The 14,367-nt window shown below is 49.2% G+C and overlaps 1 protein-coding gene across 6 annotated transcripts in view; it reads left to right on the forward strand.

The window, feature by feature from the left end:
- Positions 1–382: 382 nt before the first annotated feature.
- TNIP2 (TNFAIP3 interacting protein 2) overlaps positions 383–14,367 on the forward strand; it is a 57,047-nt gene continuing 43,062 nt past the window's right edge. For 3 of the 6 annotated variants that reach the window (XM_070372828.1, XM_070372826.1, XM_070372827.1), the window contains exon 1: positions 383–811. In XM_070372828.1, the coding sequence (XP_070228929.1) occupies positions 533–811 (279 nt within the window). In that variant the 5' untranslated portion in view covers positions 383–532. The remainder of the gene's footprint in view (positions 812–14,367) is intronic. The other 3 variants (XM_070372830.1, XM_070372831.1, XM_070372825.1) reach the window with 2 other exon arrangements.

The raw sequence follows: 14,367 nt of genomic DNA on the forward strand, positions 1-14,367 counted from the left end.
CTCTCGGCGAAGGCGGGACCACGCTGTCCGCGTGGGGCGGGGCCTGGCCTTTCGGCGGGAGGCGGGTTAGGCTCTCCATGGGGGCGGGGTCTTGCGGCTCGGCAAGGGCGGGACCAAGCTGTCCGCGTGGGGCGGGGCCTGGCTTCTCGGTGGGAGGTGGGTCAGGCTCTCCGTGGGGGCGAGGTCTTGCGGCTCGGCAAGGGCGGGACCAAACTGTCCGCGTGGGGCGGGGCCTGGCCGCTCGGCGGGAGGCGGGGTCAGGCTCTCCGTGGGGGCGGGGTCTTGCGGCTCGGCATGGGCGGGACCAAGCTGTCCTTCGGGGGGCGGGGTCTGGCGGCTCACGGAGGGCGGGACCACGCTGTCCGCGGGGGGCGGGGCCTGCCTCTGGGCGCTGGGCGGGCTCGGGATCTCCGCGGAGGGCGGGGCGCGCCGGGAAAAGTTCCGGGAAGCTGGGCCGCCCCCCCTGCTCCCCCGGCCCAGACCCGGCGCGGAAGTTGCCGGCGGTCCGCGCCTCCCGGCCAGGCCCGCAGCCATGTCGTCCGGGGATGCGGAGTCCGGGGGGCGGGAGGGCGCCCCGCGCGCGGCTGCCGCGCTTTGCGGCCTGTACCACGAGGCGGGGCAGCGGCTGAGGCGCCTGCAAGACCAGCTGGCGGCCCGGGACGCCCTCATCGCGCGCCTCCGCGCCCGTCTCGCCGCGCTCGAGGGGGACACGGCGCCGTCGCTCGTGGACGCGCTGCTGGAGCAGGTGGCGCGCTTCCGGGAGCAGCTGCGGCAGCGGGACGGCGGCGCCGCGGAGGCCGCGCTGCGCCAGGTGCGGGGCGGCGGGGCCAGGCTTCCCGGGGGCTCCCTGGGGGCGCGTGTCCCCGGAGGCTGCGTGCGCCCGCCGGGCGTGAGGCGTGCGTGGTCTGCCGCGGCTGAGCCGTTGTGTCTGTGGGTTCTGGGCGGTGCGCGCCGCGAGAGGTGTCAGGGCTGTGCGTCGAGCCGGGTTCCGCCGTGCGTGTGCGCGCTGTGTTCTCGGGCTCCGCACCCGCGTTGGGTCTGAGGGCTGTGTCTGCCGGTTTGAATTCCGAGGGGATGTGTGTGCGTGTGTTGGGTTCTGAGGGGTCTGACCCTGTTGCGTTTGAAGGAGTGTGTCGCTCCCTCACGTTCTGAGAGGTGTGTGTGCCAGGGCTCAGTCTGAGGGCTGTGTGTCCCTGTCGGTTGTGAGGGGTGTTTGTTCTTTCTGATTATATGGGATGTGTGTCGAGTTGGTTCTGAGGGGTGTGTGCATGTTAGTGTGTGTGTGTGGCGTTACCCTGTGGGGCCTGAGGGGTGTGTGTCCATATTGGTTACGAAGGGTGTGTTTGTTCCCACGTCGGGTCTGAGGGGTGCTGCGACCACGCTGTGTGTGTCTGTTATTTCTCAGGTGAGTGTGTTGGCTTCTGGGGGATGCGTGTGGCTTGTTGAGGCTGATGGTTGTGTGTCCTGAGGGTTCTGAGGAGTGTGTGCCCGTGTTGAGTTGCGGTGTGCTCGCGCATCTCCTGGGTTCTCAGGGATCTGCGCTCCTGTGTTAGTTAGGGGTTGCGTGGTTGTGAGGGTGTGTACGTTTGGCTGTGCTGAGCCGTCTGCCCCCGGTTGGCTTCTGAGGGGTGTGTGTGCCTGTGTGGCTCTGTTGGGCCTAAAGGGCGGATCTGCCCATCTTGGTCCTGAAGGGTGTGTGTGTCTGTGTTGGTTTTGAGGAGTGTGTGTTTCTGTGTTGGGCTCTGGAGGGTGTGTGTGTCCATTTCTGTTCTGAGAGGTTGTGCGCCTGTTGGATGTAAGGGTGGTATGTCCCTGCTGGTTCTTGGATGTGAGTCATCTGCTCCCACGTGGGATCTGAGGGCTGTCTACCTGGGCTCAGTTCTCAGAGGTGTTTGTGCCTCTGTGGATGCTAAAGGCTTTGTGTCTGCAGCAGCTCTGAGTGGCGTGTGTGTGTTGGTTTGGGGTGCTGTGTGTGTTTTCCCCTGCTGGGTCTGAGCCGTGTGTGCGCCTGTGTAGAGTCTGGGCTGTGTCTGCTCCCGTGATGGGTTCTGAAGGGTAATGTTCCCTGGTTGTGTCTGAGGGTTCTGTGCGCCCATATTAATTCTAAGGAGTATGTGGTTGTGTTGTTTTTAATAAACTTATTTATGGTTTATTTTTAATTGGAGGATAATTGCTTTACACTGTTGGGTTGGCTTCTGCCGTAAGTCAACATGAGTCAGCCGTGGGGACACACATGTGCCCTTCCTCCTGCCCACCCATCCCCGCTCTCCAGGTCGTTACGGAGCACTGAATTTGGCCTGTGCTGTGCAGCAGCTTCGTGTTGTGAAACAGTGGCGGCTGTTTTACGCACGGCATTTGGGCTGTGCTGTGCAGCAGCTTCGTGTTGTGAAACAGTGGCGGCTGTTGTACGCCCGGCATTTGGGCTGTGCTGTGCAGCAGCTTCGTGTTGTGAAGCAGTGGCGGCTGTTGTACGCACGGCATTTGGGCTGTGTTGTACAGCAGCTTCGTGTTGTGAAACAGTGGCGGCTGTTGTGCGCACGGCATTTGGGCTGTGCTGTGCAGCAGCTTCGTGTTGTGAAACAGTGGCGGCTGTTGTGCGCACGGCATTTGGGCTGTGCTGTACAGCAGCTTCCTGTTGTGAAACAGTGGCGGCTGTTGTACGCACGGCGATGTACACGCTACTTGGAGTCCATCCCGCTCTCCGTCCCACTTTGTGTTGGTTTTCAGGTGTGTGTGTACATGCGGGTGTCTCAGCGGGGTGTGTGTGACTAGGCTCTGCAGGTTGTCAGTCTATTCTGAAGGGTCTGTTCCTATGTTGGGTTTTGATGGTTGTGTCTGCATTGGTTCCGAAGGGTTGTGTGTCCGTGTTGTTTGTGATGGGTGTGTTCATGGTGGGTCTGAGGGTTATGTGTCCTTGTTGGCATTGAGGGCTGTGTTTCCTCGTTGTGTTCTAAGCAGTGTGTGCCCATTTTTGGAGTAAAGAGTATTTGTTCGTGTTGGTTCTGAGGCATGTGTGGGCTCCCATGTTGGATCTGAGGAGTGTGTTTCTGTTTTGGGTTGATGAGTGTGTGTTTGTGTTGTGTCTGAGGGTGTGTTGCACATACTGGATCTCAAGTTTTCGCCTCCATGTTCAGTTCAGGAAAGTGTACCATTTTGGTTCTGAGGAGTGGAGTCCGCGTTGGTTCTCAGGGATGTGTGTGTCTGTGTCGTGTCTGGGTGGTGTCTGAGTCATTCTCAGCAGCATGTCTGTCTGTGTTGGGTGTGAGGGCTGTGTGTGTGGGCTCTGAAGGGCATCTGCATTTGTTGGGTTCTGAGTGGAGTGTTCCCACGTGGGTCTGAGGAGGGTGTGTGTCTCTGCTGGTTTCTGAAGTGCATGTGCTCTGAGTGCTGTGTGTGTCTGTGTGTGTGTTTGGGGTTCTGAGTGCTGTGTGTGTCTGTGTGTGTGCTGGGTCCGAGGGGTGTGGGCGCTCGTCTGGGCTCTGGAGGCGTGTATGTGTGTTGGGTTCTGTAGGTTGTCTTGTCTGTGATGGTTTTGAGGGTTGTCGTGTGCCGGTATTGAATCTGATGGTTGTGTACCAGCTGAATTCAGAGGGGTCTCCTCCCACGTTGGGTCTGAGGGGTGTATATCTGTGTTGGGTTCTGAGGGATGTGTGCCTGTGTTGGGTCTTAGGGATGAGTGTGGGTGTTGTTTGTGTCTGGAGTGTGTGTGTGTTCATGCTGAGTCCTGCGCTCCGTGCACAGGCACTGGGCTGGGTGTGTGTAGTGCATGCCTCTAGGCTCCTCGTGTGTGTGGGTTGTGTTAGGTTCAGGGCCATGTGAACCCTAATGTCTGTGATCTCTGTTAGCCCTCGTTGTGAATGTATCTTTCAGTAGTAACACCTCTGCTCTGCAGGGAGTGATGACAGAGTGGGAAGCTGCCAGAGTGCCTGAAAACAGACTTAAATCCTTACTTTCCCACTTTCTTATCCTTGTCTTTGACATCATAAGACATCTTATGATGTCTGTCTGCATGAAATATTATTAAATACTCAAATCAGGAGCAAGAGTAACAGTGTTTTCCTACAATAGCTGTTTGGCACTGCCCCAGACCTTTTGGTGAACTCTGATCTATTATCCCATTTGGCGCATCACTATTATCCAGGTTTTCCCAGTAAAGAATCTAGGCCTGCAAAAGAGAACTTTTACTACCAGGCTTGGCCCTGCAGCCAAGAGCGAAAGACAGACGTGTTTTGTTTTGTTTTATAAAAGTAATTTTGAATATCTGAGCAACCGAGGAAAGACTAAAGAATAAGATAGCCACCGTAATGGCACTGCAGGGAGATAACCAGTGTTAATCTCTTGGCATGCCTCTTCCCTGTTTTTCCTTTAACTATAGGGTTTGTATACATTTGGCACCATTGAATTCATGCTGTCTTCTACAGTTTTACTTAATATCATGTGTTTTACTGAAAGTTTTCCTTCTGTTTCAGGTTTTCAGGATTCATTAACAAAAGACACCAATCGCTACACACACAATGCACGCTCAGTCCTTCACACACTGCTGTTCGTTTGACTTTGTGAATCATAAGGCTTCTTGAACCTCGGGGCCTAGCCAGACCTCCAGGGTCTCAAGAAATTCCAAGACCCTCTCCCTGTCTTATCTGAAGTGCCACTTGGCTTGCTGGTAACAACCGGTGTGCTAGTGGGTAGGCACGTAACCCAGGCGGTGACCAGGCAAGTCAGGAGCAGGTCAGGGGCTTGCTGTTCTGCACCTGAAGCCTGGAGAAGCCTACTTCCATTTTAATTCCCTAACATCATGACGTCAGTATTTTCTTGTCTGCATCGTTTTAAATGCCTTTGGGAGATAGACGTCTTCCTCAGTCCAGCTCTCTCCCTTTTCTTGGGGAAGGTGGGTTGTAACATACCAGGGTAGCAGGAAGTTTTGTGGTCTGCACCGCTGACCTTATGTTGTGGACACCAGGAGTGATAGGTGGGTGCAGAGCGGGGACCGGAGCACATCACTTCCGAGCAGGATGCTGGTGGCCACTGGTGCTCAGTTGCCATGTCTCCCCAACGTCCCGTGGCCCCCAGCCTCTAACCGAAGCTCAGGTAGAATCAGGTCTGTAGTTCTGGGACTACTGGTCCTTTGACCTCCAACATGTGCTTTTTGTTTTAGGATTTTAAATTATTTAAAGAGAAATTAAATGATCTGGTGTCTTACGGAGTTATACGTTTGTTGCTTACCCCTACATATCTCTGGGGTTGGTCAGAGCCCGTGGAAGGATGCAGAGGTGTACACCTCGCAGAGGCCCTGGGGTCACTGAAGTGGCCGCAGAGTGAAAGCAACCAGAGGAATTGGTTGACTCACTCGTCTCATCAGTGGCCACGTCAGCCAGGTGCTTCGGAGCGGGGCTGGACCGTGTGAGCCAGGTCTGGGAGGACCGCGGGCTCCCGGGGAAGACGCTGAGGCTCACAGGTGTGGAAGGACGGCCAGGTGATCAGAGCATCTGTGGCCAGGCTGCAGTTCGTGCGTGGTGGGGCCAGATCAGTCTTGAGAATTCTGATCTTTTTTGCTGCCACAGTGGGGCTCGGACCATAGCTTATTTGTCACATGAGCTCTGGACGGAGGACTTTGCATAGCTCTTCCAGTTAAGACTTTCTGGAATAATGGCGCTGACTCACTGTGCGGCCTGTGTTCCTCAGCCCTGTCGCTAGCCTCATGGGCCCTGCTTGCTCCTGATAGATCCGGTTGCGCCTTTCCTTCTGCTGTGCTGTTGGTGAGTGGAAGAGCACGCACACTTTCAAACAGGTTATATTAGGTTTTGTGTGTGTGTGCTGGGTGTGTGTGTGTGTGTGTTTATTTTTTTACCATCTGTCTCCATACCTCTTTTAATCTTGTGCAACAAACTCTGTATCCATCAAACAATGATTTCCCATCTCCCGATTTTGTCCCCCCACCCCACTGGCAGCCACCCTTTTACTTTGTCTCTATGATGTTGACTGCTCTGGATACCTCCTATAAATGGAATCAGATCAGATCAGATCAGATCAGTTGCTCAGTCGTGTCCGACTCTTTGTGACCCCATGAATCGCAGCACGCCAGGCCTCCCTGTCCATCATCAACTCCCAGAGTTCACTCAGACTCACATCCATCGAGTCAGTGATGCCATCCAGCCATCTCATCCTCTGTCATCCCCTTCTCCGCCTGCCCCAATCCCTTCCAGCATCAGAGTCTTTTCCAGTGAGTCAACTCTTCACATGAGGTGGCCAAAGTACTGGTGTTTCAGCTTTAGCATCATTCCTTCCAAAGAAATCCCAGGGCTGATCTCCTTCAGAATGGACTGGTTGGATCTCCTTGCAGTCCAAGGGACTCTCAAGAGTCTTCTCCAACACCACAGTTCAAAAGCATCAATTCTTCGGCACTCAGCCTTCTTCACAGTCCAACTCTCACATCCATACATGACCACAGGAAAAACCATAGCCTTGACTAGACGAACCTTTGTTGGCAAAGTAATGTCTCTGCTTTTGAATATACTATCTAGGTTGGTCATAACTTTCCTTCCAAGGAGTAAGTGTCTTTTAATTTTACGGCTGCAGTCACCATCTGCAGTGATTTTGGAGCCCAGAAAAAGAAAGTCTGACACTCTTTCCACTGTTTCCCCATCTATTTGCCTTGAAGTGATGGGACCGGATGCCATGATCTTTGTTTTCTGAATGTTGAGCTTTAAGCCAACTTTTTCACTATCCACTTTCACCTTCATCAAGAGGCTTTTTAGTTCCTCTTCACTTTCTGCCATAAGGGTGGTGTCATCTGCATATCTGAGGTGATTGATATTTCTCCCGGCAATCTTGATTCCAGCTTGTGTTTCTTCCAGTCCAGCATTTCTCATAATGTACTCTGCATATAAGTTAAATAAATAGGGTGATAATATACAGCCTTGACATACTCCTTTTCCTATTTGGAACCAGTCTGTTGTTCCATGTCCAGTTCTAACTGTTGCTTCCTGACCTGCATACAGATTTCTCAAGAGGCAGATCAGGTGGTCTGGTATTCCCATCTCTTTCAGAATTTTCCACAGTTTATTGTGATCCACACAGTCAAAGGCTTTGGCATAGTCAATAAAGCAGAAATAGATGTTTTTCTGGAACTCTCTTGCTTTTTCCATGATCCAGCGGATGTTGGCAATTTGATCTCTGGTTCCTCTGCCTTTTCTAAAACCAGCTTCAACATCTGGAAGTTCACGGTTCACATATTGCTGAAGCCTGGCTTGGAGAATTTTGAGCATTACTTTACTAGCGTGTGAGATGAGTGCAGTTGTGCAGTAGTTTGAGCATTCTTTGGCATTGCCTTTCTTTGGGATTGGAATGAAAACTGACCTTTTCCAGTCCTGTGGCCACTGCTGAGTTTTCCAAATTTGCTGGCATATTGAGTGCAGCACTTTCACAGCATCATCTTTCAGGATTTGGAATAGCTCAACTGGAATTCCATCACCTCCACTAGCTTTGTTCATAGTGATGCTTTCTAAGGCCCACTTGACTTCACATTCCAGGATGTCTGGCTCTAGGTCAGTGATCACACCATCGTGATTATCTGGATCGTGAAGATCTTTTTTGTACAGTTCTTCTGTGTATTCTTGCCATCTCTTCTTAATATCTTCTGCTTCTGTTAGGTCCCTACCATTTCTGTCCTTTATCGAGCCCATCTTTGCATGAAATGTTCCTTTGGTATCTCTGATTTTCTTGAAGAGATCTCTAGTCTTTCCCATTCTGTTGTTTTCCTCTATTTCTTTGCATTGATCGCTGAAGAAGGCTTGCTTATCTCTTCTTGCTATTCTTTGGAACTCTGCATTCAGATGCTTATATCTTTCCTTTTCTCCTTTGCTTTTCGCTTCTCTTCTTTTCACAGGTATTTTAAGGCCTCCCCAGACAGCCATTTTGCTTTTTTGCATTTCTTTTCCATGGGGATGGTCTTGATCCCTGTCTCCTGTACAGTGTCACGAACCTCATGCCATAGCTCATCAGGCACTCTATCTATCAGATCTAGGCCCTTAAATCTATTTCTCACTTCCACTGTATAATCATAAGGGATTTGATTTAGGTCATACCTGAATGGTCTAGTGGTTTCCCCTACTTTCTTCAATTTAAGTCTGAATTTGGCAATAAGGAGTTCATGGTCTGAGCCACAGTCAGCTCCCAGTCTTGTTTTTGCTGACTGTATAGAGCTTCTCCATCTTTGGCTGCAAAGAATATAATCAATCTGATAAATGGAATAGTACGCTATTTATCTTTTCGTGACTAGTTTATTTCACTTAACATGATGTCCTCAAGGTTCATCCATGTTGTAACATCTGTCAGAATTTCCTTCCTTTTTAACGCTGAATAATGCTCCACATTTTGCTTTTGTCTATTCCTCCGTTGATGGACACTAGGGTTTCTTCCGTGTTTTAGCTTTTACAAACATCACTGCTGTCATGAACATAAGTGTGTAAATCTCTCTTTCAGATCCTTCTTTCAGTTCTTCTGGGTCTTTATCCAGAAGTGGAATTGCTACATTGCTGGATCGTGTGATATTTCTATTTTTAATTTCTTGAGGGACTTCCATACTGTTTTTCCACAGTGGCTGTACCATTTTACATTCCCATAAATAGGGCAGAAGGGTTCTAATTTCTCCACATCCTAACCAACATTGCTATTTTCTGTATTTTTGTTAGTAGGCAGCCTAATAGGTGTGTGGTAATTTAGTACAAGGGCTTTGCTGGTGGCTCAGTGATAAAGAATCCACCTGCCAATGCAGGAGATGTGGGTTTGGTCTCTGGGTCAGGCAGATCCCCTGGAGAAGGAAACGGCAACCCACTCGGGTATTCTTGCCTGGGACATCCCATGGACGGAGGAGCCTGGCGGGCTGCAGTCTATGGGTTCACAAAGAGTTGGATGTGACTTAGCAACTAAACAACAAGAACAATTTAGTACAAAATTATTGTAGTTGTGAAAGTGAAGTCTCTCAGTCATGTCCGACTCTTTGCGACCCCATGGACTGCAGCCTACCAGGCTCCTCCGTCCATGGGATTCTCCAGGCAAGAGCACTGGAGTGGGGCGCCATCGCCTTCTCCTTCACTTTCACTTTTCACTTTCCTGCATTGGAGAAGGAAATGGCAACCCACTCCAGTGTTCTTGTCTGGAGAATCCCAGGGACGGGGGAGCCTGGTGGGCTGCCGTCTATGGGGTCGCACAGAGACAGACACGACTGCAGCAGCAGCATTGTAGTTTTGATTTGCAATTCCTTTTAATGATAAGTGATGTTGAGCATCATTTCGTGTGCTTATTGGCCATTTTTATATTTTCTTTGAAGAAACGTCAAGCCTTTTGCCCATTAAAGGTACTTACTTAGTTGGTTGCATCAGGCCTTAGTTGCGGCGTGCAGGCTCTTTGGTTGTGATGCACGGGCTTTCGTTGCAGCGCGCAGGCTGCAGCGCATGCAGGCTCAGCAGCGGCGGCACCCAGGCTCTCTAGGTGTGGCTCGTAGGCTTAGTTGCTCTGCGGTGGGGTCTTAGTTCCCCAACCGGGGATTGTATCTGAGTCCCCTGCATTGCAAGGTGGATTCTTAACCACTGGGCCACCAGGGAAGTCCTTGTCTGTTTTTGAACTGGGTTATTTTGTTGAATTTCAGGAGTACTCTATATATGCTAGATGCTAATCCCTTAACAGATATATAATTTGCAAATATTTCATCTCATTCTGTGGGGAAACAGTAGAAACTGGCTGACTTTATTTTTCTGGGCTCCAAAATCACTGCAGATGGTGACTGCAGCCATAAAATTAAAAGACGCTTACTCCTTGGAAGGAAAATTATGAGCAACCTAGACAGCATATTAAAAAGCAGAGACATTAATTTGCCAACAAATGTCCGTCTAGTCAAGGCTATGGCTTTTCCAGTGGTCATGTATGGATGTGAGAGTTGGACTGTGAAGAAAGCTGAGCGCCGAAGAATTGATGCTTTTGAACTGTGGTGTTGGAGAAGACTCTTGAGAGTCCCTTGGACTGCAAGGAGATCCAACCAGTCCATCCTAAAGGAGATCAGTCCTGGGTGTTTATTGGAAGGACTGATGCTGAAGCTGAAACTCCAGTACTTTGGACACCTGATTCGAAGAGCTGACTCATTAGAAAAGACCCCAATACTGGGAAAGATTGAGGGCAGGAGGAGAAGGGGACGACAGAGGATGAGATGGCTGGATGGCATCAGTGACTCGATGGGCATGGGTTTGGGTGGACTCTGGGAGTTGGTGAAGGACAGGGAGGCGTGGTGTGCTTCGACTCATGGGGTCGCAAAGAGTCGGACACAACTAAGCGACTGAACTGAACTGAACTGAACATCCCATTCTGTAGGTTGTCTTTTTGCTCCACGGATATTGTTGTTTCATGTGCAAAATTTCTAAACTTTCATTTTAAAAATTGCCAATTTGTCTGTTTTCTTTTGCTACCTGTGCCTTGGATGCCATAACCAAGACATCATTGTCAAATGCAGTGTTACCAAGTGTTTGCCCTATGTTTGTTCTAAGAGTTTTATAGCTTAAGGTGTTACGTTTAAGTCTTTGGTCCATTTTGAGGTCATTTCCATGCATTTGAAAACATTGTTTATTTCCGGCTGCGGCAGGTCTTCGCTGCTGCGCGCTGCTCTGGTGGCGGGTGGACTCCTCGTCGCAGTGGTGTCTCTTGTGGAACACGGACTCCAGGGCGCCTAGGCGTCAGTACTTGTGCCACGTGGGCTTAGTTGCTCCGCATTATGTGAGTTCTTCCCAGGCCAGGGATCGAACCTGTGCCCTCTACATTGGCAGGTGGGTTCTTAACCACTGGATCACCACGGAAGTTTTAGATAAAGGTCCAACTTCATTCTTTGGCAAGCCGATATCCGGTTTTCCTAGCACCATTTTTTGAAAAGCCTGTCTTTCCCGTCAAAAGGTCTTAGCGCCCTTCTCAACCCGTCTGTCAGGCAGGGTCTGTTCTGGGCTCTGTGTAGTTTTCTTTGGTCTGTATGTTTGTCTTTATGTCAGTGCTCACTGTTTCGATTACTGTAGCTTTGTAGTAAGTTTTGAAATCAGGAAGTGTTCTCTGTTTTTTTTTTTAAATATTGCTTTGGCTATTTGGGGTCCTTTCAGATTGCATATGAATTTTAGGATCAGTTTTCCTATTTCTGCAAAAAAAAAAAATTGAGATTTTTCAGTTTTTGTCTGGGCTGCACAGCTCGCAGTTTCCAAAGCTCCAAAGAATAGCAGAAAGAGATGAGAAAGCCTTCCTCAGTGATCAGTGCAAGGAAATAGAGAAAAACAATAGAATGGGAAAGACTAGAGATCTCTTCAAGAAAGTTAGAGATACCAAGGAAACATTTCATGCAAAGATGGGCACAATAAAGGACAGAAACGGTATGGGCCTAACAGAAGCAGAAGATATTAAGAAGAGGTAGCAAGAATACACAGAAGAACTGTACAAAAAATATCTTCATGACCCAGATAACCACGACGGTGTGATTACTCACCTAGAGCCAGACATTCTGGAGTACAAAGTCAAGTGGGCCTTAGGAAGTATCACTGCAAACAAAGCTAGTGGATGTGATGGAATTCCAGTTGACCTATTTCAAGTCCTAAAAGATGATGCTGTGAAACTGCTGCACTCAATATGCCAGCAAATTTGGAAAACTCAGCAGTGACCACAGGACTGGAAAAGGTCAGTTTTCAGTCCAGTCTCAAAGAAAGGCAAAGCCAAAGGATGTTCAAACTACTGCACAGTTGCACTCATCTCACACGCTAGCAAAGTAACGCTCAAAATTTTCCATGCCAGGCTTCAACAGTACATGAACCATGAATTTCTAGATGTTCAAGCTGGATTTAGAAAAGACAGTGAAAGTGAAAGTCACTCAGTTGTGTCCAACTCTTTGCAACCCCATGGACTATACAGTCCATGGAATTCTCCAGGCCAGAATACTGGAGTGGGTAGCCTTTCCCTTGTGCAGGGGATCTCCCCAACCTAGGGATCGAACGCAGGTCTCCGGCATTGCTGCTGGATTCTTTGCCAGCTGGGCCACAGGGAAGCCCAAGAATACTGAAGTGGGTAGCCTATCCCTTCTCCAGTGGCTCTTCCCGACCCAGAAATTGAACTGGGGTCTCCTGCATTGCAGGAGGATTCTTTATCAACTGAGCTATCAGGGAAGCCAGAAAAGGCAGAGGAACCAGAGATCAAATTGCCAACATCCTTTGGATCATAGAAAAAGCAAGAAAATTCCAGAAAAACATCTGCTTTATTGACTATGCCAAAGGCTTTGTGTGGATCACAATAAACTGGAAAATTCTTAAAGAGATGGGAATACCAGACCACCTTCCCTGCCTCCTGAGAAATCTGAGAAATCATGTGAAATGCTGGGCTGGATGAAGCACAAACTGGAATTAAGATTTTGGGGAGAAATATCAATAACCTTAGATATGCAGATGATACCACCCTTATGGCAGAAAGCCAAGAGGAACTAAAGAGCCTCTTGATGAAAGTGAAAGAGGAGAGTGTAGAAGCTGTCTTAAAACTCAACATTCAAAAAGCAAAGATTATGGCATCCGGTCCCATCACTTCATGGCAAACAAATGAGGAAACAATGGAAACAGTGACAGACTTTACTTTTTTGGGCTCCAAAATCACTGCAGATGATGACTGCAGCCATGCAATTAAAAGGCACTTGCTCCTTGGAAGAAAAGCTATGACAAACCTAGACAGCATATTAAAAAGCAGAGACATCACTTTGCCAACAATGGTCTGGATAGTCACAGCTATGATTTTTCCAGTAGTGAGGTATGGATGTGAGAGTTGGACCATGAAGAAGGCTGAGTGCCAAACAATTGATGCTTTTGAACTGTGATGCTGGAGAAAACCATTGAGAGCCTCTTGGACAGCAAGGAGATCCACCCCGTCCATCCTAAAGGAGATCAGTCTGAATATTCACTGGAAGGACTGATGCTGAAGCTGAAGCTCCAACACTTTGGCCACCTGATGCAAAGAACTGACTCATTTGAAAAGACCCTGATGCTGGGAAAGATTGAGGGCAGGAGAGAAGGGAGTGACAGAGGATGAGACGGTTGGATGGCGTCATGGACTCAACAGACATCCGTCGATCAGACTCTGGGAGATGGTTGCAAAGAGGTGGATATGACGTTGCCACTGAACAACAGCAAGGTGGTGTTCGCTGTGGGTTTTTCTATGGTTTTACGCGGAGGTAGTTTCCTTTTGTTGCTGTTTGTTGCGTGTTTTTATTATGAAAGTGTTGAATTTTGTCGAATGCTTTTCTGCATCACTTGATATGATCATATGTTTTCTTCCCCTTCCTTCTGGTAATGTAGTAGGTTACGTTGATCAATTCCTTCCTCCCTCCCTTCCTTTTTTTGGATGAAATATGTTTGTGAAGGTAACCACAGCACAGTACTGTTATTACCTAAATCTACATGTAGCAAATGTGGTGAAAAATGTTGTGATTAGAAAAGATTAATAATAGCACTCTCATTTCATTGCAAGGGATTGATGCTGTTAGAGATGGAAAACAGACAAGGACACACAGTCGTGCCTTATGTTCCTCGGAAGACCTCGTCTCATATGTTGTTGTTTATCAGATATTAATCAAGTTACCTGATTGTCTTCAGATACAGTGTGTGGGCTTGGAGGAGGGCATGGCAGCCCACTCCAGTGTTCTTGCCCGGGGAAGCCCATGGACGGAAGAGCCTGGTGGGCTGCAGTCCATGGGGTCACAAAGAATGAGACACGACTGAGTGAGCATGCATGCACATACTTCATGAGGATGTTTGCATCGGTGTTCATAAGGGACATCAGTCTGTTGCTTTCTTGCCTCTGTCTGGCTGCTGACCTCACAGAATAAGTTAGGAAATGTTGCCTCCTCTTCGGTTTTTTGGAAGAGTTTGGGAGGAATTGGTATTATTAATATTTCTTAAATACTGGATAGAATTCACTGATAAAAATCTTCAGTGTCAAGCCTTTTTTCTTTTTTTGTAGGGAGATATTTTTTAAAAATAATGTATTTTTGGCTGGCTGGGTCTTCGTTGCCATGCGGGCCTTTCTCTAGTCGGGGGAGCAGGGGCTGCTCTGTCGCGGTGCGCAGGCTTCTCAGCACAGTGGTGTCTCTTGAGGAGCACGGACTTCAGGCACTTGGGCTTCAGCAGTCGGTATCCCCGGGCTCTGGAGCATAGGCTAATACTTGTGGTGCACAGGCTTAGTTGCTCTGCAGCATCTGGGATCTTCCCTGATCAGGGATCGAACCTGTGTCTCCTGCACTGACAGGTGGATTGACCACTGAGCCACCAGGGAAGCCTGTGGGCAGATCTCTGATTACTGATTCACTCTGCT

This window comes from Bos mutus, chromosome 6 (genome assembly GCF_027580195.1).
Source record: "Bos mutus isolate GX-2022 chromosome 6, NWIPB_WYAK_1.1, whole genome shotgun sequence".
NCBI lineage: Eukaryota > Metazoa > Chordata > Mammalia > Artiodactyla > Bovidae > Bos > Bos mutus.